This window comes from Meleagris gallopavo, chromosome 6, assembly GCF_000146605.3.
Source record: "Meleagris gallopavo isolate NT-WF06-2002-E0010 breed Aviagen turkey brand Nicholas breeding stock chromosome 6, Turkey_5.1, whole genome shotgun sequence".
Classification (NCBI taxonomy): Eukaryota; Metazoa; Chordata; class Aves; order Galliformes; family Phasianidae; genus Meleagris; species Meleagris gallopavo.
In genome coordinates, this window is record NC_015016.2 from 28,826,030 (window position 1) to 28,851,742 (window position 25,713).

At 37.4% G+C, this 25,713-nt stretch overlaps 1 protein-coding gene and 1 long non-coding RNA gene across 4 annotated transcripts in view; one reads left to right on the forward strand and one right to left on the reverse strand.

The window, feature by feature from the left end:
• The window catches only part of LOC104911478, an 18,758-nt gene extending 3,725 nt beyond the window's left edge, over positions 1-15,033 (forward strand). Inside the window, exons 2-5 of one of the 2 annotated variants that reach the window (XR_004160129.1) lie at positions 4,588-4,676; positions 5,949-6,212; positions 8,886-8,979; positions 14,946-15,033. This is a non-coding gene — a long non-coding RNA (uncharacterized LOC104911478). The other variant, XR_002116031.2, reaches the window with a different exon arrangement.
• Positions 15,034-15,074: 41 nt separating this feature from the next.
• On the reverse strand, positions 15,075-24,232 carry TMEM196 (transmembrane protein 196). Of its 2 annotated transcripts, XM_031553929.1 has the most exons (5): positions 23,379-24,232; positions 22,119-22,175; positions 20,058-20,312; positions 18,156-18,229; positions 15,818-15,894 (listed from the first exon to the last, which is right to left on the reverse strand). In XM_031553929.1, exons 3-5 carry the CDS (start codon positions 20,310-20,312, stop codon positions 15,888-15,890), a joined length of 336 nt encoding a protein of 111 aa, XP_031409789.1. In that variant the 5' UTR covers positions 22,119-22,175; positions 23,379-24,232; the 3' UTR covers positions 15,818-15,887. The 2 variants fall into 2 exon arrangements, with proteins under 2 accessions (XP_031409790.1, XP_031409789.1); XM_031553930.1 differs by lacking the exon at positions 18,156-18,229 and having other exon boundaries at positions 15,075-15,894; positions 23,379-23,889.
• Between the last annotated feature and the right edge of the window lie 1,481 nt (positions 24,233-25,713).

Sequence of the window (25,713 nt, forward strand, 5' to 3'; positions counted from 1 at the left end):
AAAAGAGAAAGAAAAAAAGAATGTAGTTCTACCACCCATTTGTTCTCAAAGACATAATTTCAGCAAAATCCACCAGATGGCACACTAAAGCCTTGATACCGAAGAATGCAGTCATCCAGGAGAATGATAGTAACTGCACAGCAGGCTAAAAATGTAATCTGTAATACAATATGCAGACTGTGCTTTGTCAGTGATTACTATGTCAATCCTTACTAAGAAAGAAATGGCTTAGAGAAACATTAAGGAAAAGAAATGGAATAAGGTAGCAATTATGTTAATTTATTTCAGTTAATAATTTGTCTTAATTTGTAATGACGTTTATGATGTCTGGGATGGACATTTCCTAACAACTGGGTCTGGCTAGATTTGCCTTTGGTTCTTGGTTGTCAAGGCAGGGTGTTGTATGCCAGGAAATGGTTGATGTGGCTGGCCATAAGTATTGCCTAAACTGTGAATCGTCCTTCTGGAGCAAAAACATCTTGTCTCTAAATATCTTGCTGAAAGACCTGTAGCCAAGTACTTGCCTGTCCTTGTCCACATCAGAAGAGCTGGTTGCTGCGGTGCCCCTCTCCAGCTCTGCTGGTATTTGAAGGCAATGTTTTTCAAAACACAGTTTCAATGATATAGTGCCATTGTGATCTGTGGAGATCTAGCTGTTGATATGATGCTGAATCTCTCCTCCATTCTTCTCCATCTTTCTCAGGCAGCATATGCTACTTCAGAAACCCTTTGGTGTAGTTGATTTTCTTAGATGAGCGAAGAGCTTTTCTACATTTGACTATCAATAACAGCATTATATACCTTCGGACAAATAAGGGATAGGGGTCATTATTATGAATACTGAGGAGCTTCATGTAACCATTTTCATTTGAGCACAGTATCTTTAGGCACTGAGACAAATGTATCTGCTGTAGTTAAGGCAATCTCCAATGTATTGCAGCAATAGCAGCTCTTATCTAGTAAATTATTTGAGTATCGCTGCCTCTGGGTGGTTCAGTGCTAGGTACCAATTCATACCTGAATTATATCTCTGAGTGACAAGTAATAAGATCAGCAGTTGCCAGGTTGTCTTTGGTTTAATGAAAAAAAGATTCTGTTCTCCCTTGACTTTCTGCAGAATCCGTGGTTTAGTTTGGCAGTGCACAGGGTTCTCACTGACCTGTCTCAGCCTTTTACCATCACATCCATCCACCCACATGCAAAAAAATCCCTAGATAATAGAAGTCATAGTTATAGTAAAAACAAAACAAAACTATATATATATATATAATTGCAACAACAGCAACAGAAAAACAGCAACCAAATCAAAACAAAACAGGAGAATGAGACACTCTTCTATGAGTGCCATGACAAAAGTAGAAATGTTCTCTGGACTGGTAAAAGTATTAAAAAAAATACACTGTGGGCAAAATCTTGCTCTCATTTTAGATTCTCTTTTACTTCCCCAAATCACTTAAAAGCATGAGAGATTTCTGAAGTGCAGCGTTGTTCTTTATGTAGATTTAAATGTGATATTAATCACATTAATCTCGTCATTATTTGTACCATTACCCCCTCCTGGAAGCAAATGAGGTGCAACAGTCAAATCCCAAGGTATGTGTTAGCCTTCAATCAAGCAAAATTTCACAGAGGCCAAAGGAATTTGTCTCAATAAAGACCAGCATGGCACATTTGTCCCATCAGATGTTTACCCCAGTGTGGCCCTCAACATTGCATCTGCTCTCCAAGGGAAAGATATCTGCTTAATGTAAGTTTCGGCCTTGTCTGCCGTCTGAACAATATATTGCTCTGAGTTTTAACTCCTGTGGATATATAGTGCTGTGCACATGTGCAGAATATAAACATAATGGCTATAAAATGAAGAAGCAGGAAGAGCTGGAGAGGGCCAAGGGGAACTACTTTGGCTATCTTTGACAACCTGGTCATTAGCTGTGTGGAAGATGGATCCATAGTCTTCTTGAAAGAATGAGAGGCATCAGTAAGGAAAATTCTTATTAGATAGAAATAATTATTTACAGCTAGAGTGATCAAATTCTAGAACAGGTTGTCCAGAGAGGCTATGGGATTCCTATTGTTGTAGTAATAAAAAATGCTTTGGACCAGACAGCCTCCACACATCCCATCTATTTTCAGTTCTTACAATTCTAGATTAAGAAAAATAAACATTTGGCAGTGATACAGACAAGAGTAGTCTTTTAAATCCAAGTTCATACTAATAAAAGCTGAAAAATACAAAGCAGTTATGACTGTGCCCCAGAGCAGCCCTCAATCTGTCCTTTGTTTTGAGAAGCTCTTTCTATACCTACATGGCAGCCATCAGCAGAAGCTCAGAGAGTTCTCACTGATTGCAAGACTGGGAACAAATGCAGGACAAATACAGGCTTCTCTGTGTCCATTTGCCATGGACAGATGGTCCAGAGACCCCATTTTCTGTGTGCTGTGAGTCGAGTTTGCAGTCTTTAAGTATGCCTCTTGCACAGCTGTTAACTTCTTGTACCTACAACCTTTTCTATGCACCTCACTTAACCACAATCTGGGCTAATCTGTAATCATTTATAATCTTTAATTTAACCCACATGAGGGTATTTTTTAGACTCAGCAGTAATGCCGTCATTCAGTTGCTCTTAGAAATAACCAACTTCCTTTCACCAAAAATTACTGCACTGTGGTTGCTGAGTTCTGCAGTGTTCATCTCAACCCAAATCAGGAAATAGATGTTCTAGATGTGACAGTGTGGTTTCTGTTGATTCACTGATATCGTAATGTTTGTGGTAACTTCTGCTCAGCTGATATTTCAGATTGCATAGTATGTGCTAGATGAGACAAAGCATAAAATGTTTACTCAGCACAACTGCAGCATGTTGCATCAGCATGCTTTGAAAATTGAAATAGGCTCCCCAATTGCAGCTGTCAGCACTGCTCAGCCTGGTGACATTGCTGGTATTTGCTACCAATCAAGATATGCTGGTGCTGAAAGAAATTCAGAGATGTCACACTGCCAGTCTCTAGTTGCAAAATATTTTAAGTCCCAGCTCTTCAGCACTTAGGCACATATATAGTTTTATGCTGAGGCCTTACTTGCTTCCAAAAGCAAGTGTGCATGTTGTTCTTCCAGTGTCTGGCAGCCTTTCCATTACATGATTACTGTGGAGCATGAGGAGAGGAGTGTAAACTAGGACTGCAGAGCACAGAGCAATCATGCACGATGACCTTGCATATACTCCACATACAGACTTGCACATATTCCACTTGATATTCTCATCAGTGTTGTAAGGCATGTGAATGAGAACTTATAGTGAAAGCAGTACAACTTCCTGCCAGGTTTTTCTTCATTGCACACATTTCTTCAAGGATAAGGACTGTTTATATCAGCTACATGAGAGAGATGAGAGATGAGTGAGAAATTTAAATGCTAAGCGTATTTCTTTATATAGCATTATATTTGAAGTTTAATGAGCTAATAATGATATAATTTAAATAATACATACATTTTAAGAAGAAATTTGAATCTACAGACAGCTTTATGGCTTTGTGCAATTAGAATAATTTGCATTTACCACATAGACCATAGATTTTTTACATTGTAAATATATATATTAGCATGTTTTGCATGGCTTTAAAAATATTTGGTTTTGTTTTATTTAATCAAATGAATTTCTTGAAAACATCTTCAGCCATATGTAATAATTGCAAGTGCTTCCATCAGTAAAGGAACTAATACAAAATGGTCTGGTTTCTTGAAATGCTAAATATGCAGCTTAGCTGTCTAAGTATTCTGTAAAAAAGTCTTCTTCTTGGGTCTGGCTACCATTATGGCACTGTGTTAGATCAGCAAGAGGTTCATGATATGTGATTTTTTTTATTACTGCTGGTTAATGAGTAGCTAAAGGCCGTAATAATCCATTGAACTGATGAGGCAAAGCACACCAAAGGTTCTTACTGGTAGTGATAAGAAGCTATATGTTACTGCTGTTAAAACTCTTTTACTATTTCCATAAAATAGTTTCTCAGACACCTAGCAGTCTGAAAATCAATCAATTCTGTTGAAAATTATGAATATATAATTGGCATATTGCTTTTGTAAGCCTAGCTTTGTGTTTATGTTGACATGCGTCTTTAAGGCGTTGCCTAAATGGGAAAGGTAAAATTATACATTTGGTTCTTGCAGTACAGTGCAGGAGGGAGAGACTGCATTTGAAGTCCTACCAGGGATGGAGGTGGAACAATTTCTTCTCAGAAAGAATAGTAATGCATTGGAACAGGCTGCCAAGGGAGGTGGTGGAGTCACTGTCCCTGGTGGTATTTGAGAACCATATAGATGTGGCATTGAGGGACATGGTTTAGTGGGCATGGTGGACATGAGTTGATGGTTGGATGAGATGATCTTAGTGGTCTTTTCTAACCTTAGTGATTATTTGATTCTGTGACTCTTTGAAACCTGAGTTGTTTTGGTGACCAACAGCTTTGTACAAAAGCTTTGGCGTAGTGATGGTGTAATCTCATCAGATTTATTGCAATAAATTATTGTAATTCAGTTTTCTTTCATGTAAAGTATTTTATCTGTTTTTTGCTTTGTTTTTGTCACAGGTAGAAGAAACAACTATTTGTCATCTTTAAAATAAATCAAATGAAGTATGGTTTGCAGCACAGTAGAATCCCTCATCTGATAAACTGTGGTAAGTTATAATCATTTATTTCCTATCTTCACAGAATCACAGAATCACAGAATTGCAGGGGTTGGAAGGAATCTCAAGAGATCATTGAGTCCAACACCTCTGCTAAAGCAAGTACCCTACAATAGCTCACACAGGTGAGCATCCAGACAGATCTTGAATATCTACATAGAAGGAGACTCCACGCCCTCTTTGGGAAGCCTGTTCCAGTGCTCCCTCACCCTTGCCGTAAAGAAGTTCTTCCTCCTATTTGTATGGAACTTCTGTTCAAGTTTTAGGCCATGGTTCAAGTTTTAGGCCATCTTCCTCAGAAACAGTTGAAAGAAGTAATCTGGAAAACACTGATGCACAAATTATTTCAGTTGCATTTTATGCATCTCAGTTCATACATTTTCAATTTCATACACAAACTGTAGGTTTGCAGGGCTTTTAAAAGGTCTCCTTATTGGGCAGTCAGAATTGATTCTTCTGCCATGTCTAATTTTAACCTTACTGACTTAAATAGGAATAATTTCAACCAGAGTAAGAAAGAGGAGATAACAGGCATCAGTGGTTTAGTTTGAATTTTTGCTAGTAGTTAAATCTGAAATTGAATTTTCAACTAAAGTTTCAACATTGCTAGTGGCAAAGACAAAGAATCAGTGACATTCTACAGGTTCATGCCTGGATATACCGCTGTGAGAACAGTTGCTAGGCTGCATTGCAGTGATGAAACAAAGGTCTGAACCGTCTTATACAGAAAGAATCAGATCCTATAAAGATTAAAATGGCTAAAATAGGGCTGGGATGGACTTCAGGTGCCAGTTCAGAAACCTCGTGTCAATCCTGAGACAAAAGTCCATCTGAGCTGTTCTCTGATCCAGCTCCATCCAGCATGTTGCTGGGATGCAGGCTTTAAGCAGAACAGGTCTTAAGAGGCCCTAATCTGTGATGTGTGATGAGAAAACTAGTTGAGTACATGCATAGAATCAGCTGCTTGACCTCCTGCCTTCCCCCCCAACGTATCTGTAGTATTTTGAAAATGCAGGTGAGTGACAAGCCCTTGTTCGATACAGGGGCCAGAAGAGTGAGCCAGGAAGTGGGGAGCACTGCTTCACTTCCCTTCTCAGCAGAAGATGCAAACCTGCAGCACAAAAGTGTGTAACAACCCATCTGCATGCCTGGAAGAGGGCAGGAAAAAAAAGAGCAGGGCTGAAACAGCTGTCCTAAAGATGCGGGAGAGGGAGGTGCCGCTGGGCTAGTGCTGATTTGTCAGTAATCTGCTTCTGCTTTCAGGTTTGCTTCAGCAAACACTGAGCAAAGAGGCAGCTCAGCCACCGGCCCTGCACCCAGCGCTGACAGGAACACTGCGGCAAGTGACGTCAGAGCAGCTGCGTGTCCTCATCTGCAGGGCACGGCCTGCTGACGTGCAGCTCTCCTGTGCTGTCAGTCACGCGTGCTACATTCCGACAGAAGAGGGCTTCCCAGCTTCACCTTCAGCGAGGCGGGTCCTGAGACGTGGGAGTAGGAGCTCCAATGTGTTCTGATCAAGCAAAGCAGGTCTGGCTGATGAGATATGTATAGGTCGCTCCGAAAGTAATGCCTCCTGTTTTTTTTTCCTCCCATGGAAACGACAAGATACAGAGGGCACAAGAATGCTATTTGACAGAGCAAATTTTCAGTTACAAAATGCTATTTTTCAATATAAGCACAACCACTAGCTATGTATTTTCTTCAGCAGTGAACAAGAGCTTGCATGCTGTGTTCGTTACAATCTGCACCAGTGCAGGTGATCCACTGTCGGTGTCACCACTGCTGAAACGAACCACCCACCACCTCACTGTGCTCACATCCACTGTTCAATATCCATAAATGTTCAGCAAGTGTCAATGAATGGCAGTGAGCACCAAGGAATGCAGAGACATCCCTTTGTATCATACACGCTTCCATGTTAGACGCCGTCTTGTCAGGCTTCCCCTCTGCTGCTATCTGTCCCACAGCAGCAACACGTAGTGGGATATTGCTGGGAAGATTCAACCTCTACTGCCATACCATCAATGTTCACCATGGGCCAACATTAAAAAAAAAAAAGGAGGCATTACTTTTGGAGCATCTCTTGTAGTTCAGAAAGCAGAACCAGGAGTTCCTCTCAAGGCTGCTGGGTTTTTATGTGCCCAGCTCTTGAACAGATTCATGATTTAAGGGGCAGAATCTGAGTTCTGTATCCCAAGAGCAGGAAATACTTCCTCTGGAGAAGCAAAGCTCATCTCCTTCTTTCAGGCCAGTATAATACTCAGCACTTCACCTTCTTAATGTTTTCTCCTGATGATACATGAAGCCAGACACCAAAACAGAATTTGAAGATTCTTCTTTGAGAGCTAGGCATAGAAGACATCAGGCTTGCAAAGCCTAGCTTGTAGCTACCCATAGCTTCTGTACCAGAAACATAAGTGGGATTTAATTTTGCATGATCTGAAGTTACGCTTAGAGCCAGTTAGAATCTATGTCGTATTATTTTCATTAGAGAAAGAATAGAAGAAACTGTGAGGCTGCTATTGAGTTCAGATTCAGCTGCACAGCTGAGCTGAAGCCAAGTGCAAGATAGAAGCAGAGTGAGGACATGCCATGCATTAGCATTCTCCTAGCAATGTGAAGAGACCTCTTGCAATAGTATGTGCCAGAACAAAACAGTATGAGGACACCCCATGCGTGAGCATTCTCCCAACTTCTTCATGGCCAGATGAGTTGGAGTATAAGGGCATGCAGCCCAGGCCACTCACAATGAGCCAACGGTTGGATCTTCCGAAGCAATGTGGCTGCAGCAGCCAGGCTAATTTTAAACTAGGCAGAGAACAGTGGACACTTAGGAGGAAAATGTCTCCTGACATTTCTTACTGCAGTGACTTCCAATAAGTCTTCATAATATTCTAATAGACAATATTACTTTTCTGGAAAGTTACTGTCATTTCATACTTAGGTGGTATTTATTTATTTGCATTTCCTAAACATGTATATTTATAATTATGCTTGGATTGATCCTTTATTTTGGATGAGCTGTCTTGCACTGATTTAGAGATTGAGAATAACTGAACTTTTTGACTGTCACACACTTTTGCTAGGAAATATTGCACATGTTTATATGGAAAAGGATTTAAAGTTCTTATATTTATAAAGTGAGATCAGCCTGCCAAGTTATGAAACTTTATTTGGAAATAAAGTTTTTCCTCAAGTGTTCTTTAGACACTGGTATAAACATTGGAAATTTAAATGCCAAAGATATGAGTGTCACCAAAGGAGATTTAAAATTAGAATCTTCATTACACATAAATATGCTGTTTTGACAGACCATCTTCTCTTTGCCAGAAAGCTAGTGGGCATCTGTTTTGCTTCCATTCCTTGACAAGGCCAGTGAATAGTCTGGAAGTCCCCAGAATGATTTCTTTGAAATCAGAAGTAAATCCTTCACAGCAAACTTTCACAGTTCAAGCATGAACTTTTTATTTGGTTTATAGTACATTTGAGGGAGCCATTAAAAGAAGTCATCCTAAAGATTTACATATACTGCAAACTATAAACATGGGTACTGCAAAGGTTGAAGGAATGTCCCATCTACCCTGGGAGGATTGCACTATTTTGTAGTGTTCAGGGTGATGCAGGTTAGGGGTCTGATTCTCACTTTTAAATCACTGCAAAACAAGAGTAATTATCAAAGTCATTGGACTCATCTCAGTATTAGATGGCCATTCAAGAAAGAATTCTTGTTTGAGACAGTTGTCTGGGTTTAACTTGGATTATAAGTCTCAGTGGGTGCTTAAGCATTTCCTTAAGTACCTCTTTATACATAACCTTCAAAATGGACGTTAATTTAGTGTTTTAAAGGTTGGGTCCCAAGATACATGTACCTGTTATCCTCTTTTCACAAAGTACAAACAAATAACTAAATATTTTTCATTATTTTATATGTATGAGATTTTCAAACCACATATTGAATATAGCAATACTCTACAGCATGGAGAGGTCCCAACATATGAAATAAAAGAGTAAACTGAACACATAAGATGTTAAAATCAAAGAATTTAGTAACACATTGAGTAGGCCTACGTTGTTTATATCTTTTTGCCTTTTTTTCTTTGTTGCCATTTGTTGCCATTAGATATATGATCTGACAATACTTTGCAAGACTGCTAGATTTTGCTTTTTTCTGAGGATTTTTTTTTTCTTTAAATTTTTCAGCTTTGCAGCTGGGTATTGTTGAGCCTACACAAGCTGGTCCGGTCAGTGACAGAGTCGCTACATAGTTAAGAATGTTGCAACACTGACTTGAATGGTAAGTTGCTACAAGTTAGTATCTATTCATCAGAGGAGCCGTTTTTTTGAATGTGCTTTGTGTCTGCATTACTTGCCAAAAGGCTCTTATGACCCAAGTCCCAAGCAGGGATTCTGAAAAAGCTGTGTATGATGTTGGAGGGGGAAAGAAGCATTCCCTCTTGAGAACACCATTTAACATAAGGCAAACATCTTTCTTTTGACAGATGGGAATGTAATCTCTATGTAGTCTTTCAGCTTTGTTTGACAGTTAGCTTTGAAAGCTGGAGAGAGCTGAGCTGTCTCTGATCAGAGTTAAGCATGCGTCTGAAGTGCTAGGTATGTCTGTGACACACAATGCGCTTTTAAGATCCTTGGTCTGTAGGCATCAGTGTCAAAGCAAACTTACCAGCCTGAAACAAACTCAGATAAAAGATCTGTCCAATGGAAATCAGGGAGTGAGATGGATTCTAAAATATAAAGAATTTGTTTTCCTCATTACCCTGAATTGTAAAAAAAGCCAGTTGTCTGCAAAGAAGCAGAGAGAAGAGAATTGAGAGGATATGAAATTTTATTCAATTTCAAAATCCTTGCAGTATAAAGATTAATTCCACTCAGGGTAAGAGACAAAACGAGAACTCTTAGCCTGCTGGCTGTCAGTCCAGTGTAGCTTTGGTAAATCAGGGATAAATGGGATAAGTAGTTAAAGTCATAATTTGTGAGCTCAGAAAAAGAAGAATAATGTTACATGGAAAAATTGGGAATGGTTTAGCAAAGAACTAAAAAAAAAAAAAAAATGATGCCTGGAAATCTGCCCCACAGTTAGGGAATTATAGAAGCTCATCCAAGAAAAGGTTAAGGTATGACTTGACCCCAGTTTCTGCAAGGATCCTTAATTTAGCAGACAATAGCATAATGAGAGCTGGTGCCTGGAAAAAAAAGCCAAATAATTCTGCATAGAAACTCATCACTTTAAAATGGGAAAAATTCAGCTCACTGGAATAAGGGAGGTGATAGATTCCATCTTCTGAAGTCTTTAAATGAAGAGCAGATTTCATTCTAAAAATAACTATAGCTCACACAGATGTTATGTGATTGATATAAGGAATATCAGATGAAGTATTATTTCTTGGGCTATACAAAAGGAAAACTAGTTGGTCGTAAGGTGGCTTACAGTCTTAAAATCTGTTCTGGTATTTCTTCATGTTTGAATGCTTTACTTTACAACCTTAACAGCGTTATTCATCTTTTATACACTATTTTTAGCAATTCTAAAATACAGTACCTTTTGTGGGGTTTAGATCCGGAGCTCCTAGGACATTTCAAGATCATTCTGCTGCGACCACAGTATTGGTATCAATATTAGCTTACTGTGTAAAGGTTACCAGCGGAATTCTGACACACATACTTTGCCAGAGTGCTACAGAGCTAATAAAGAGTCCTCAGAAAAATGTTAGCTGCCAGCATTCCTGGAGTTTATGCCTAGATTTCGCACAGTAAGACAGCAATGGTGTTCGTATGTGTAGCAAACCACTGGAATTCAATATTGTTTGTCTGAGTGTTTGGGATTCATGGTTTACCTATAGACTCACTTCAATCATTGCCTGTTAAATGAATGCATTGATCTGTGTTTGCCTTCTTTGGGTGAAAGAGGTAAGAATTTATTCAGTACTAAATGCTTTAAAGGATATAGCTGTATTTTAATAGAAGCGGAGAAATAAGAGAAGGTACGAATATGACCTCTTGCACAGGAATGAAATGGAAGAGAGAGAATAAAGGGTTCACCTAACAAAGTGTGGGAGAAGCTGCACGAGCTTGTGGTCTCAGTTACATCATTTGATGTGTCTCACACTAGCTACTAGTAATTGGATGTGAGAAGGAAATCTTCATGCTTCTTAGATATTTTAAATTCATACCTGCTTTCTTAGGCATGCAAAGAGAGGTTGTGTTGACTCATGAACCTGTTTCTTGTCAGTGGAATTACATGTAGCACTGCAGTGATGCTTTACAGCTCAGGCTTTTCCAGTGCGTGCCGTGTTCTCACTGTACATCATGCCAGTTTGTCAAAAAATGGATCTTCATGGATGCAGAGTAATTTTAAATTTGTATACAGTCAACTCATTCAGCATATTATAAAAACTGAATGTATTTTTAGAAGGACTCATAGAAGGACTGCAGCTTATGGCAGGATTAAAACTGGATTTCAGAATCTCTGGGAAGCAAAAAACAAAAAACAATTTTCCACTTGATTACAAAGCAAAATTTCCCTGATGTTAAAGTCATTAAAGCAACCTGCTGTGAGTCAGCAGTTAAAGGACATAAAAGATACCTTATAGGAAATCAGATGTAATGCAAGGGAAAAAACAAATTGGCAATTTGTTCTGTGCTCAGGTCTCATGTGAGGGAATCAGAAAGCAACTGGGAGGCTGCTCTGCACAGCTTATGCAGTTGACAGAATATCTATCCTGTAGCTTAGGCATTTCTTCAACTACTTCATTGAGCTATGACAAGAGAGACTTTGGTGCAGCCCTCTAGACATTTTGCTCCAAATCAAAGTTGGTTCCTTCTGAAGTGGAACTATGCTTCTACAGCAAAAGAAGTCTCTCCAGGCACATAACTTTCTGCTGAAATTCCAGCTACTGATTCATGCCACCCAGTTCGCTGTTTTCTGTCCAAACACGGAACTGTATTTCTACAACTTCACACTTGGAAAGAAAAAAGGCCTTCCTGAGCAAGATTCCCGTGTTCACTCAGAGTTCTTCATGCTAATAATATTAAACTAGGTGGGTTTCACGTCTTCAAGCCAATCAAATTTTGTTTTACAAAAATCTGGAGATTGTGAGTCTATCTGGATAGCTCTTGTTTAAATTCTAAAAATATTCAGAATCTGTCTCCGGATGCAAGTACAGGAACCTCATGGAAATTGGAGATTTACAGTGGAGCTAAAGAAGTCCCTTTGATACAGGAAGCGAAAACTAGTTAGAATAATTTTAGGCAGAAGGGTTACATCTATAATGATACTGTAGTGTGATAGCAATCTGCTGTTAGATATCCTTAGGCTTTCAAATTATAGAAATCCCCTTTTTAATTCTTAACCTGTCTGGGGCCTTAAATGATTAAAGATGGCTTAACTCATTTTAATCTCCTTTATGATCTATCTTCAAATCATGATCTCAAGGAAAAAAATTATATAAATGTCACTACTTGCGATAGAGATCTACTGCATTTAAATTTCATATTGGACTTGAGCTGCCCCAATTTTTTTTTATACTTCGCCAGATCATCCAAAGGGAAATTCATATGTGCTAATACAACAAATAAATATAGTCCCAGGGAAGGACTTTTAACATATGTGCTCTGATATTCAAGACCTACCCAGATGCTTCCCTGTGCAATCTACTGTAGGGAACTTGATTTAGCAGGGGGTTGGAATCAAGGATCCCAGAGCTCCCTTCTAACACCTATGATTCCGTGATTCTATGCTTATTTTCTTTACAGTTTGGAATAAAATCAGTTGACTGTTCTAAATTTAAAACATCTGTGTGCGTCTCATAATCTGAAGTTCTCTGAAATGACAAGCATAACCTAAAACATAGCCTAAGATACATGTTAAGGATTTACCAGCTAAGTCTTATGCACAAAGTAACTCCATTCAGGAGGGGTGTTACATTATTTGACCAGTTAAATGGCTGAGTATCTCTGACAGAATCTGAGCCAGTATCTGTTTTCACAGCAGCATTAATCTGAAATAATTGCATCAAAGCCAACACATGCTTCCTAATTTTAGAATTAAATGAATTTTGGTGCTCAACATTGAAATTGTTGTAAATATGTTTGTTTGTCACATTCTGTAAACTAAAATCTTTGTTGTTCTTATAGTTGGATGAGTGTCCTTTCAACTGCACCAGTGATGAGAAAATTTAGAAAATGCTTCCATTACAGTTGAACACAGTATGCAGCTATAGATCTGAACTTCATTAAATGAAATGAAATATTTCTTAGAATTCCCTTATCACATTCATATATTATAGTAATTTACATTGATTTTAAGAATTCCAATAATCTTTTTATGTCCAGAGTAGGACCAGCCTTTTTTTGTTAACAGGTCTCTTGTATTCCAGCTTTGCATTTTCATTTAATGTAGGGACGAGCCTACATTAACAAAAGCCTTTTCTGCATTCTATAGACTAGGCTGCAAAAGAAAAATAAAAAGAAATAATAAAATGAAGTTGAATCTTTTGTTTCCACTTCCCCCCCAAAAAAAAAAAGAAGCAGAAGTGATGCAGTTGTATTTCTTACACTACAGAGAGGCTTCAGACACTGTGAACCTGTGGACTATATCCTCTTTTCCTTTACAAAGTGTGAGAAAGTGGTTGTTGCACTGAAATATGCTATGTTGGATATAGAAGAATCACCTGTTCCCCTGCACTATTGAATACTCTTACTACTGTGCTTGGAAAATGAGTTGTTTGTGATAAGCAAACAGGAGATATTGTGACACTTCATGTTATTCCTGAGCAGACTCCAAACTGAACTTCTATCCCACTCTCTAGCTCTGAAGCTACTGTTCTTTTACTTCTTTTTACTTCTCTTATTGTTCTTTTACAGATCTAAAGGTGAACTTCAGCCAGAGAGTTCTGAAATGGATTTCTGAGTCGTTTTTGTTTTGCTCTCTCTCTTCCTTTGATAAGGGCCTTTTGCACTTTTTACGCTAATACAATGAAAAATGCTGTCCTACAGAACCATCTACTCCGGTTACATGCTTGTTATGAATTTCTTTAATCTGTATGAAACTCCACAGCCCATTTAGGCAGTAGTTCAGTCTTGATACATTGTGGCTGTAACTGCAGCAGAAATGCTTGCAAAAGTGGCAGATGCTGGGGACAGATAAATCCCATGTTTCTTGCTGCTGACGAAGAAGAGAATTAAGCTGAGGAGGAAAAGTCATTGATAAAGAGTCCAGTGTGAAATACAGAAAAGGAAACAGCCTAGGCTTGTGGGACCTCAGAAAGGGAGTACTTTCCCTGAGCAGAGATGTCTTACTATCAAATTCACTTGCTGTGACAGTATTCTGCTCTTTATGAACTCGAACAATCTCTTTAGCAATTAGTGATATATATTGATAAATATTAATATGTACTGATAATGTATTTAGTAATTATTGACATAATACTTATATCAGGGCATAGAGAATACTCATAAGCCCTATCAGAGGGTAGATAAGTGCAGGAAAGCCTTATGAAATGGACAAGCTTTTGACTACTTAGCTAATCAGGTTATTTTCATGAAGTGAGAACTTAAATCACAGTGAAGAAGTTTCTTATGTTGTAATGGAATGGGAAACTCTCCTATAGATGTAGAATAAGGTGATTGAATTGAAGATTATTTTATACTATGTAAATTCACAAACAATTTCGTATAATTTCTACATGTTTTTATGGCAAGACTTTTATGGCAAGACCTAACCCTAACCCTGGACAGCCTAGGTAGAGTAATACAGAAGTTTGTTTTACAGCTAAAAATACCACTTGAATATTGAATATTCCGTAATGGCTCTGTCTGGACAACATGGTATCCATCTGGACAACATGGTATCCATCTACCAAATAAATAGACTAGTGGGAGGTAAAATTCTATTCACACTTGTCTAGGTACATCAGATGTTGCCAGTCAGCATTAATGGTTGCATCTCAAATACATGCCTAAGTGCTGGGCTTTACAGCACTGTGTAACTTACAGATGATTTTATAGGAATATTTTATATGTATATTATGCTGCATATATTCTGTTAGTGATGGCATCTTCCGTTTTTTTTTGTGACTGTAAGAGATTGTAGGTCTCACAATAGAGTCTGAGGTCAGTTAAAGTTGCTGCTTTAATATATTCATTGCTTTAACAGACTCCTAAGTTGGTTAACAGCTGTTCAGAAAAGCCAGTATATCCTGCCCGTGGTAAACCTTGCTTCAACGTTCGTTTTTATCTTTTCAGAACTTGCTTTGTTTCTTTAAGAACCTTCCAACGAGTTGTGCAATACTGCAAGCCTGATGGTAAGGCCTTGCTGATCATTCTAGCAAGAAAAAAAATCTCTAAAATAAATGTTTTGGATTTCATTTTATTTGTCATCTTTTATGAACAAATTAAGAAATATACTTCATTCACAAATTGGAAATATTTACAATTTCTTTACAACAAGGCATTGTTGAGGTTTTGATTTATGGCATCCTTAGAGCATTCTGTCTTTCAAAACAAAGACATTGGCGTTGTTTTCAGCACACTGTTCACTTGCACTCTGCATGTGAAATGGAAGCGTTTTGGAAGAGTAATTTGCACTCTCTTTTTGATACAATCTACTGGGCAAACAGGCTGGATGCATTTGCAGTGTGAAAAGGAGGCTTGTGCAGATGCGTTGCTGGTACCATGCCACATGATCTGAAGCCACCATATTACACCAGATGCTGCTGACTGCAGAGGACAAAAAAGATTCTCCAGAGCTATCCTTCCTCTGCCCTTTTCCATTCTCTTCAGGAATCGTGTGGTTGGGTTAGGTGTGGTATAGTTACATTATTTGTTCTGGTTTTTGAGTCTTCATAAGAAGAGTCTTGAGAAGTCTATTTCAAATACTATCACAATTCTGAAAAGTTTTTCAGACAAAGAGTATCCAGGAAGTGAATAAATACTTTATATCCGCAAAATGTTTAGGAGATAAATTTTGAACATGTTTCTAAAAGGGAAATGCAACTGTGCTGTTCTGCAGTTGTGACACTTGAGCCATAAAAGCTAAGATAATTCCATTTTCTCAATTCCTGGAAGTCATTTTTATTTTCCTGAAGAAAATTCTAAAACCATTTCATTCCACGGAACTTTAAAAAATCTCTTAGTATACGCTTCCGTTATAAATCAGATGTGGGCCACCATTGCTTAGGTTGTCTGTCATTTCCTACAATAAGAAAAGAAGACATTGATACAAATTACAATTAGCTCACAGTGTTTGGAATTTAGTTAGCTAAGGTTGGAATAAATACTTAAATTCTGAATGCCAAACATTCTGAAAAACTACATTTTTTATTTAGCTTTGTAAATTTTACTGTAAAGGAAAAATAATCTTCATATGTAAATTAAATACATTGGAAAGCTTCTTGACTCGTTGATACTGATTGAGTTGTACATTATTCTCAGACCATGTATAAAGCACTGATGGCATCCCTGCAAGTTTTGTGACATTGTTCTTTGAAAGTGCATCAACTCAAACTTGTGCAGTGATCTACAAAGGAACGAGACAGTAATCAAGTTTTCATTTCCATTCAAACCTTTTTCCTGTGGTGACATACTACAAACAGATGCCATTTGATGCCAGCTGGGATAGACATTTTGTCATGTAAATCTAGATCCAAAGAAGATCCAAAAGGCTTTGATGCCTGAGTGGAGACAACTTGTCTTGGGATAGGACTGATTTTGATTTTCCCTTAATTTGCCAGGCTACAATTTTAGCAATTCAGCAGTTGCTCTTCAAGTGGCAGATGAGTCATCCCAAAGAAAGGTGACCTGCTCATGAGTCAGAATCCTAAGGCACCTAAACCAGGATTTGTTTGGAGTTAGATTTTCTAACTCTCAAATAGTGGTTCAAACCATACCTACTTAGCAGCTGTCTAAGCCCTCAGATGACTATATTCATTAAGCATTTCTATAATCTTCAAGGCTGCTAATCCTCATGGAATTTATGCCCAGAAATGCCTGATTTTGAGCAGTCTTAAGCCTATTTCACACCAAATTGAATTAAGATGCGGAAATAAATTGATCTGTTGCTTACAACCAGTGACAGATCCCAGAGAACATCCAACAGTGCCAATGAGTGCACATAAATATACAGTTTGGGCTATTCTTTTTAAACTTAGACAGGTAAGGTGGAGGTAATACTGTTATGCTAGTTTTAAAATATTTGCTTGAGAACCAGTAGCTTTTCTCTGCATGGAAATATTGTAATTCACCTCTTATTCCTCCAAGGTATAGTTGGAGGAAATGTTGAAGAAAATAGTTGTATTTTTTGCCCTTCCTGTGGAGGTTTCTGTCTAGAAAACAAAGCAAGATTCACTGGGCTAAAAAAAGAGAAGGGGAAGGATAGAAGAAAAAGCCCTGACTCTATAGAATGGTAGCTGGTAAATTTGGTAAAGATAAGGCAATTATAGGACCTGGTCTTTATTCCCAGTTGGCCCCTTTCTCTTTCTCCTTTTAATCCACTTATTGCATTTATATACAGTATGGGAAGCACAGACCTCAAAGTTTCACATAAAGCTACAGTTTAAAATAGATCACAAAACTTAATTGTTTCCTTTATGTTTTCTGAAAGAAGAGGCATACTATTATCTACATAGTAAACTTAGGGCCATGAAACCAAGTGAACAAACCAATCAATAGTTTCAGGCTTCAAATAAGAGAAGGCATATAAACTTTCCAAATTTTGAGCATTTTCTATCACCCAGATCTCAATTTGGATACTGATGCTAGGTGTTTTTATATGGTGCCTTATTCTCCTTAAAAGCCAAAGAAACATCTAGAAAACATTGTTTTCTAGAAGGGAAACAAGGCAGTACAGCTGCCAGCTTGTAGGTGCCTAAACCTTTGTTATAAACTGAAGTTATTGGTCAGCTGGGAAAGCGAGCAAGAACACCAGTGTAATTTAATATTAACTATCAGCCGCAAGTAAAAAGTAATGCTTTGTCAGAAGGCTACCCATGAGTGAGTGACAAAACGTATGTTTCCTTTTGTCTGTTTTACCACTTGAATTCTTTGTAGACATTAGCTATTCAGATATCAGCAGAACTTCAGAAAAAATTCAGAACCATTTATTTTCCCCAATACTTCTATCCTTAAAAATAAAAGTACTAATAAATTAAAAGATGTTGCTGAATTCAAGAAATGAAGGAGCACACAGATTAGAAGCAAAGTGAATCAATGGTGGCAACATCCAAATAAGAGCATTTGGATGTCTGTAACTAGGGTGAATATTTTAAATACTCAACTTACTTCCAGATTGTAGCATTCACCACGTAGAATTATGTCACCACCTGGAAGCACCATTCCTGACCCAGAGTGACGTCACAGCATCAGCCAACTTTGATTAGCTAAAACTGTGACTTCTCTTAGAGATGGCACTTCCTGAGGTGACATAACAACGTGGTAGCTCCCTAGTGGTCAGCGTACCTTGGAGGTAACTCTGGTGTCGGGGGAACCACCGGGCAGCTGGGCAGGTCGGTTATTTCAATACCCCTCAATCTCTAATATAAATATAACAATTATACAATAAATACAGCACAAACAAATACACATGCAGTACATGTCCATATTACTGTATATCAGTATAAATATACAAAAAAAGTTTTGTATATAAAACACTAAAACTATTTTTAAATTAAAGTCTAATTTAATATGACTTTTTAAGTTGTTTTCATTCTTTTTTAAGGGCATGCCTTGAGCTAATGTACTCGGACCTGACAGCAGCAGACAGTCTGCAGTCTGTAGGTCTGAAAGTCCCAGATCACGTCAACTACGCATGCATACTTGGATTCTACACACATGCAGCAAGTCCACCACTGGTGGAGCTCTTTTCACATTCACTGAGCATGTGCTATAGAGTTGCTCTGCTCGTGCATCATGGCCCTTTACCCAAGGTAAGTGGGCATCTGGCAGTCCTCACAGCTACTTGTCTAAAATCTCAGTAGATCAACAGGCAAGCAAACGGGGCAGAGAACTACTGCTATACTTGGTCATCTCCAGCCCAAATTGATAGGGTTAGCGGTTGCTTGCTTTTTGAAAGATGTTTTGCCAAGCCATTTCTTTTGTTATACCTTTCTCTTTTTGTCTCAGATGGGCTTCATCTTTGTGCTTAGTGACGTAAGAGCCTCCTTGAAAGGGAGGATCTAGCCTACCATCTGCAAGACCATGATAATATTTGCCTACGTAGCTTATCAGAATTACGCTTCATTTTAAAATGAGAAGGAGAAATGTATTTTCTCCCTAGATATTATTGTCCTGTTTTATGTTGCTGTTGTAACCTATACTAAATAATTTTAAAAACTTGTTTCAAACATTTTTAAGGTGAATTAATCTGAATTTCTGCTTGGATTCTCATTGCAGATAAAAAAAAAATCTAAGAATAGTGACAAGTAATGCTTACTTAATAGACAATTAGTTGCTACATTGTGGTCAGGGGATCTGAAAACATTCTACAGTCTGAATGAATTTATCCTCTCACTAGTATTCAGAGATCTCAGTGGTTGAACTTAGCTGTAATGTGAACTGGCATGTGGCAGCTTAGATAGGCAATCCACATGACTGCTGTTCATTTCTCTAGTCATTTCTCAAATGAAAGTCATTCAGTACTAACCCAAAACATGAAGAAGAGGACGTCTGTAAACATGCTACTCCTTGAAAATGAATCAGATCCTTAATTTCAATTGCTTATTTCAAGAATTACATTAAATTTACTTATTTATTTTTGTCCTTTTATACTCAACTTTACACTGTGGTAAGCTTCCTTCGAGCAGAGAAATGCAATAAACGCTTGGTGCTGCCGCAAATCAGACCAGTTTCATTTAGGTGTCTAAATATGCCCTTAGGTACTTAGGTTTAGTCTTCTAGATTTGTGAGCTATGGCTTTTGTGTTTAAATAACCTACATTATGATCTGAGTACTTGAGAGAGGAAGAAATTTATTAAACCTGGAAGCATGCAATGATGTGGTTACAGAAAGCATTCCGTGCTTTTTCACGGTACGGTACATGATAATCCATATTAATAAGGCTTCCAATTATTTATGATGTGCTATATTTAGCAGCTGAGCCCCTGGATAGCTATACAATGGAATTGTGTTGAAAATGGATGTACTTCATTGAAATGGATGTACTGCAAATATACAGTACCTAAAAATAGCTCCATATAACGCAACATAATAAAGCATACGCAGAATGGCAGCATTTCATTTCCCAGAAGCTCTGTCTCATATGAAACTAAAAATTGAATACACTTATTGCCAATTATATATGTTAACACATATTGTAGTTTTTTTAGGGGAAGCAGAACAAATAAAGAAAAACACACAACTCACTTTTTCTGCCATTTCATGGGAGTGATGCAATGAATGTTCTCTTTCTGAGAACATTCGCCTTTGTTCATAGCTGGCTAGCCGACAAGTGAGCCATGAAGAAAGGGTGCAACCACCAATTCCAATGCATGCAAGAGACATGGAGGCAAGATGCAAAGAATAGAGAGCAGACGACTTCTTTGTGAGAGCACGAAGAAATTGAAAATTTAAAATTCCTCCGATTAGTCCACAGATGCAACAGGCAGAAAAAAGTATCATCTGTCAGGAAAGACGAGAGGTTATGTCACAGTAATATTTCTCAGAGACAGGTTCATTCATATAAAAAATGAGACCAGCTCACTAAGATTCAGTTTGTAACTCCCACAACTCCCACAGAACTCCTAGGGAATACAGTACTCTTATGTACAACAGTTAAGACTGATACTGCATATAAGTTAAAGTTTGCTAGTTGCCCATGCTAAAAAAATAATAAATGAAATGACTACTAGGATACAAATCTTCTGATTTCCAGTCTTCTATTCAGGACAGTAATGTAACAGAATATATCATAATTTTCTATTGTGCAGTTTCTCACCAATCCTCACAAGAGAATGCATCATGTATTTGTGCAATTCTCTCTTGTTTGTGTATCAACTGTCTGTGCCTCTTTGATTCTAATTTGTTCAGTCTAACACCAACTTGCAGACTTTCTTACAGTTTTTTTTGTGGGGGCTCCAGATGTGTTTAATGTGACTGTGCTGGACGAAGAAACAACAGAAATTAAAAAATTTAGGCATCTCTACTGCAGTACAGAGTGGACTACATTTTGTATTTTATTTTATTTTATTTTTGTTAATGTAGTTAAAGTGCTTTTGGGAAGTGAAACAGGCTGCAATTATGGAAACATATTTAAAGACCTCATTACTATAATCACAAAGATACCACCTCTGATTCAGGATGTCTTTCAGCCACAAATCACTTGAGGTCAAAAGACCTTATTATGGGCCTATTGCTAAATGATTGCCTTATTCACTTTCCCAGATGTTGATCTAGATGGGCCTTTGATATGACTCAGTATGGTTTTATGTATCTACTTATTTAATATTAAATAAACAGTTTAATGGAGCTTTGCAGACTACTTCTGTGCCCAACTGAGATGAGAATTTTGTCAGGGAGGTGACAATTAGACTCTATTCTGCAGTCCACTGGGAAGTGACTACTGCTTGAGACCACGAGAACAGACAGCTTTTGGGAAATGAGTATGGTCAACATGTTTTAAAAAAATGACACTGTAATTGGAACAGACTTTGGAGTAATTCATTGCTATTCAAAAATAGTAAGAGAGAGATTGATTCCCTTCATACTTATACTTGTTTTACAAGACTTCTACGTGTGCACAGCAGGACATCCAAACTGACTGAGAATTAAAGCCAGACATTATCACTTATAATAGGGTTGGGTCTTTAACATAAAGACAAAAGATGTACAGTGACAAAAGGCCTGTTTCAATCACATCATTTTGCTGCACTCAGAAAAATGACTGTATTTCTGATTCTTAGTAGAAATAAAATGTCATCATCTTAAAACTGGCTTTTTCACAATTCTGATTTAAAAAAAAAAAAGTTATTAAAACCACGAACAGTGAAAAATACCTGAAATTAAACTTAGTCAGCAATTTCACTGAAGTGGTAGCCTAGTCATACTTTACAAAAGTGAGTTATCATTCCTTCTTTACAAAAGAAGGAACTATTGTAAAAAAGGAATGAAAATTCAATAATTCAATCCAATGTTCAATCTTCTTTCTTGATCTGTCATAGGTTTCTGTCAAGAGTTTTTCCATCCACACAGGGAGAATTAGGGATGTATAGCTTAAATAGGCATGACATAAATATGCCATTTCAGAACTGCTGTGTACTGCTTGATGAATTTAAGGTACTGATTGCTTTCTTTGGACTGCTGGCTTGCAGTGTTAACTGATTTTTTACCAGAAACACTTGGAAACAGTAACTCTCAAGTAGAAAGTTCAAGTTAAATAAGTATGACTTTCAAATACTTATGTGTTATATATGTACTGGAAAAACTTACGATAAGTCCAGATTTTTTTTTGGCACACAATATTCCACATATGCCACAAAGCAGAAACTGAAAAGAAAAAAAGGAAAAAACAACACAATTATTTCATCATTAAGGTCTCAAATTTGAATTTTTCTGTGTTGCTATAGTGGTGACCACAACAGCAGGTTAGGCAATGATCATAGCTGTCAGCATTTTCGTTACAAACCTTGTATTTCAGGAAGATGTAACTCAGCTTTAAACACACTTATCCAAGCAGAAACTAGATTGAGAAGGCAGATTGAGGATGATTAAACATAAAAATAAAAATAAAAAAAAGCTTCATAAGGTTGTAATTGGTGATCCAAATCCTACTTCATCTACTTTCAAATCTACCTACTGCCCTAATCCTTAGGTGTGAACTACTGAGGGATCGTGTATGGATTCTTGTACTCAAGACAGTGGAACTCTGGGCAAGAGTACAGGTCAGTCAACTTGGCAGGTGCAAATGTAAATACTGAGGAAATAGGATGAAGGTATCTGTCCTTTTTCGTGCAGTTCCCTTTTACAAACAGATCTGACAGTTACAATGTCAAGCATTAGGCAAAATTTGATTAACAAAACCGAAGGCACCCCCACACCAGCTGATATGATATGAATAAATTTTAATGTGTTTTAATGACCTCTGCTGAAGACCAATAACATTCTCTAATGTCTCTTTCTCCTCCTACAGAAAAGTTTAAGAATAGTCCCTGAAGGCATAGTCATGACAGAAACGCCACTAGTTATATGAAAGCAAGAAGAACTTCTCTAGGTGTTTGTAATTCTGTCAAAAGTTCCTTCAATACCTCATAAATTCTGTGGTTAAGAAGTCCATACTACTTATTTTCAGTAAAACTACCCCTACGTCCTTACCAGGAAGTAGTTTTGTAGTTTTAAGATTGGATTTTTCCAAATCCTTTTTACTCTGGGGTTGTATTTCTAGCAAAAAGCTTCAGTTGACCTTGTCAATTGAACAGGCCCGGCTATTACATAAGCAGTTTAAAAAAAAAAAAAAAAGTTGCTTCTATACAGCATATATATATATTGCATATATATTTTATTTACCCTCCAAAATTTTGCAGTTTCAGTATCTCAGTTGAGGAGCTGCTTTAATATATGGTTTATCTCCCTTTCAAATAAAGTTGTTCATGCATAGGTAGGTGTAAGCCTTGAGATGCATTTTTGCTCTGAGTTAGGCCCATTTAATTGGTTTCCCACAGTTAATATAGTTAAATGCTGCGTGTTATTTACCAGTCTGCTATGAATGATGTGTGGTGTATGGACATAATACCAATCTGATCATAGAGAAGGCTGGGTCATGCACACCATGGCACTGGGTGGCTCAGGACACACACAGCTGATAGTTGCTGCTAAGGCTGGAATAATAATAAGAAGAACAAAAGCAACAAAAAACTAATATGAACAACTCTGTCTGTCATTTTCCCACAGGCAGAAGATCTCTTAACTAACACACTTGCTTTGTACATTTTTACTCAAGCTTTCTGTAAAGTTTTAAAATTTCACTCCCAATTCACTCCAAATCAGCTTTAAGCAGTGCTGTATACTTACATTACCTAGAATATTTCCCTGTTGAAATCCAAAGAATATTGAAAAAGGTGATCTGCAGGATGTAAGATGCCGGCGTCAGAAAAATGAGTGATTATGTTATTCCATAGATATTGAAGTATTTGAAGGGACTACCTGGAGTAAGGTTTTATTGTGTCAGTCTCTATTTTCTGTATTCATTTTCTTTCTCTGTACATCTACTATATATACACAAGAAAAAATAAATGTAAATAAGAAATGCAACAATATAAGAAACAAGATATTCTGCATTGAAAGAATGGTTGGACTAGATGATCTTACAGGTCCTTTCCACCCTTGTGATTCTATGATAACCTGCAGAGAACTCAAAGGAGTTGGTTATCCCTGGTTCTCTAATATTCTTCTCTGTAAGCCTGTAAAAGTCATGCCTAAATTTTAGAATTCATATGACTACAAGACAAGCAAGTTGTAAAACTGAATGAACTAGTGAGCATGAACGTACTAAAAACCATTGATGAAAAACATTTGGGGAGTAGCAAAGGATAACTATTATCTATTGTTGTTTTGTGGTTCTGTATATTTTATTTTACTTTTTGGATAATAGTGGTCAGGCATGGAAACAGACTGCCCAAGGAAGTCACCATCCCTGGAGGTTTTCAAGAAACATGTGGATGTGGCATTGTGGGAGGTGGCTTTGTGGACACGAGATGAGTTGACAGTTGAACTAGGTAATCTTAGTGGTCTTTTCCAATCTTATTAATTCTATGATGCCCAGAGAAAAGTTTTGTTCAAAAAACAATATAATTATTTATTTATAAAAGTAGTTATTTTTCTATTAAAACCAATGGATGAATTTGAACTACATCAGGCAATTAAACTTCATGCAAAGCTTTAAAAATGCTTATCCCTCTCTTTGGAGTCTGTAGAGAATTCTGATCTACTAGGAAAAAAATGGAATCTTGCTTTACAGAAAGAAAATTAGTGACACATGGAGCGCAAGAGCACTGCTCAGAGTTTCCTTAGCCAGGCTTCTCAGTGCAAAGACTTTTAGAAAAGTTAGGAAGTCAGACAATATTTTGTGATTGACTGTGTTAACTTCTTTTTGACAGACCAACTAGCAACTCTGGAATTTTCTTCTTGGTGCTACAGTAATTTTCTGTAACATTCTTGAGGTCCTAGAGCTATAGTCAGTAGTAGTGAAAAGTAGATGGGAAAAACTATTCTGACTGTACCACAAAAATACTGGGTACACATCAGTCTCAAAAGGAATTTCCTGTGTTTGTTCTGGTTTATCTTTTAGTTTTGAGTTCTTCTCTTTTATAATACTGCCAGCTGGAATACAGCTATCAGGCGCTCTGCTGTATTGCCACTCCCTATCTATTCTTGGTAATCTTGAAATGTTTCATCTTCACGTTGATATGTCATAGCGCTTAAACTTGACTTGTAACTGTTGACTGTGGTTTATGCATGCCTAACTAATACTGTCATGTTGAGGAATTGCTCCCTTCTACATGAGTATTGATTATATTCAGGCAATTTACCAACCTCTTGGACTCTTTAATGTAGTTACATTTTCTAACTATGTCAAACCTGAAGTAAGTTAAGGCAAAAAGACTTGTGTTAAAATACAGTAAATCAAGAGTGGAAAAGAAATATATCATTGAAGATAAGCTCCTTATAAAGACTGATCAATTGTTCAAGTGTTCACAACTCATACTGCAAATAAACCTAAAACATTTCATAAAGGATAAGCCAAATGAATAAACCCTCCAAGAAGCCCTGGAAACTAGAGAGAAATGTTGAAGCATGTTTCACAGTTGTACCTTATTTTAAATTTTATTTTGCTATTATAATTCATCAGAAAATTCATAAGTGAAAAGATCAAAACCTCACTTAAAAAAAATGACATATCTCACTATTTGCAAGCAATTCCCATTATTTCTGGGGTTACTTTTGCTTGCAGATTTAGTCATACCTGCCATAATACATGATATTTCAGGTTAAGATTATCAGAAGGAGGCAGGGACTGAATGTGTAATAG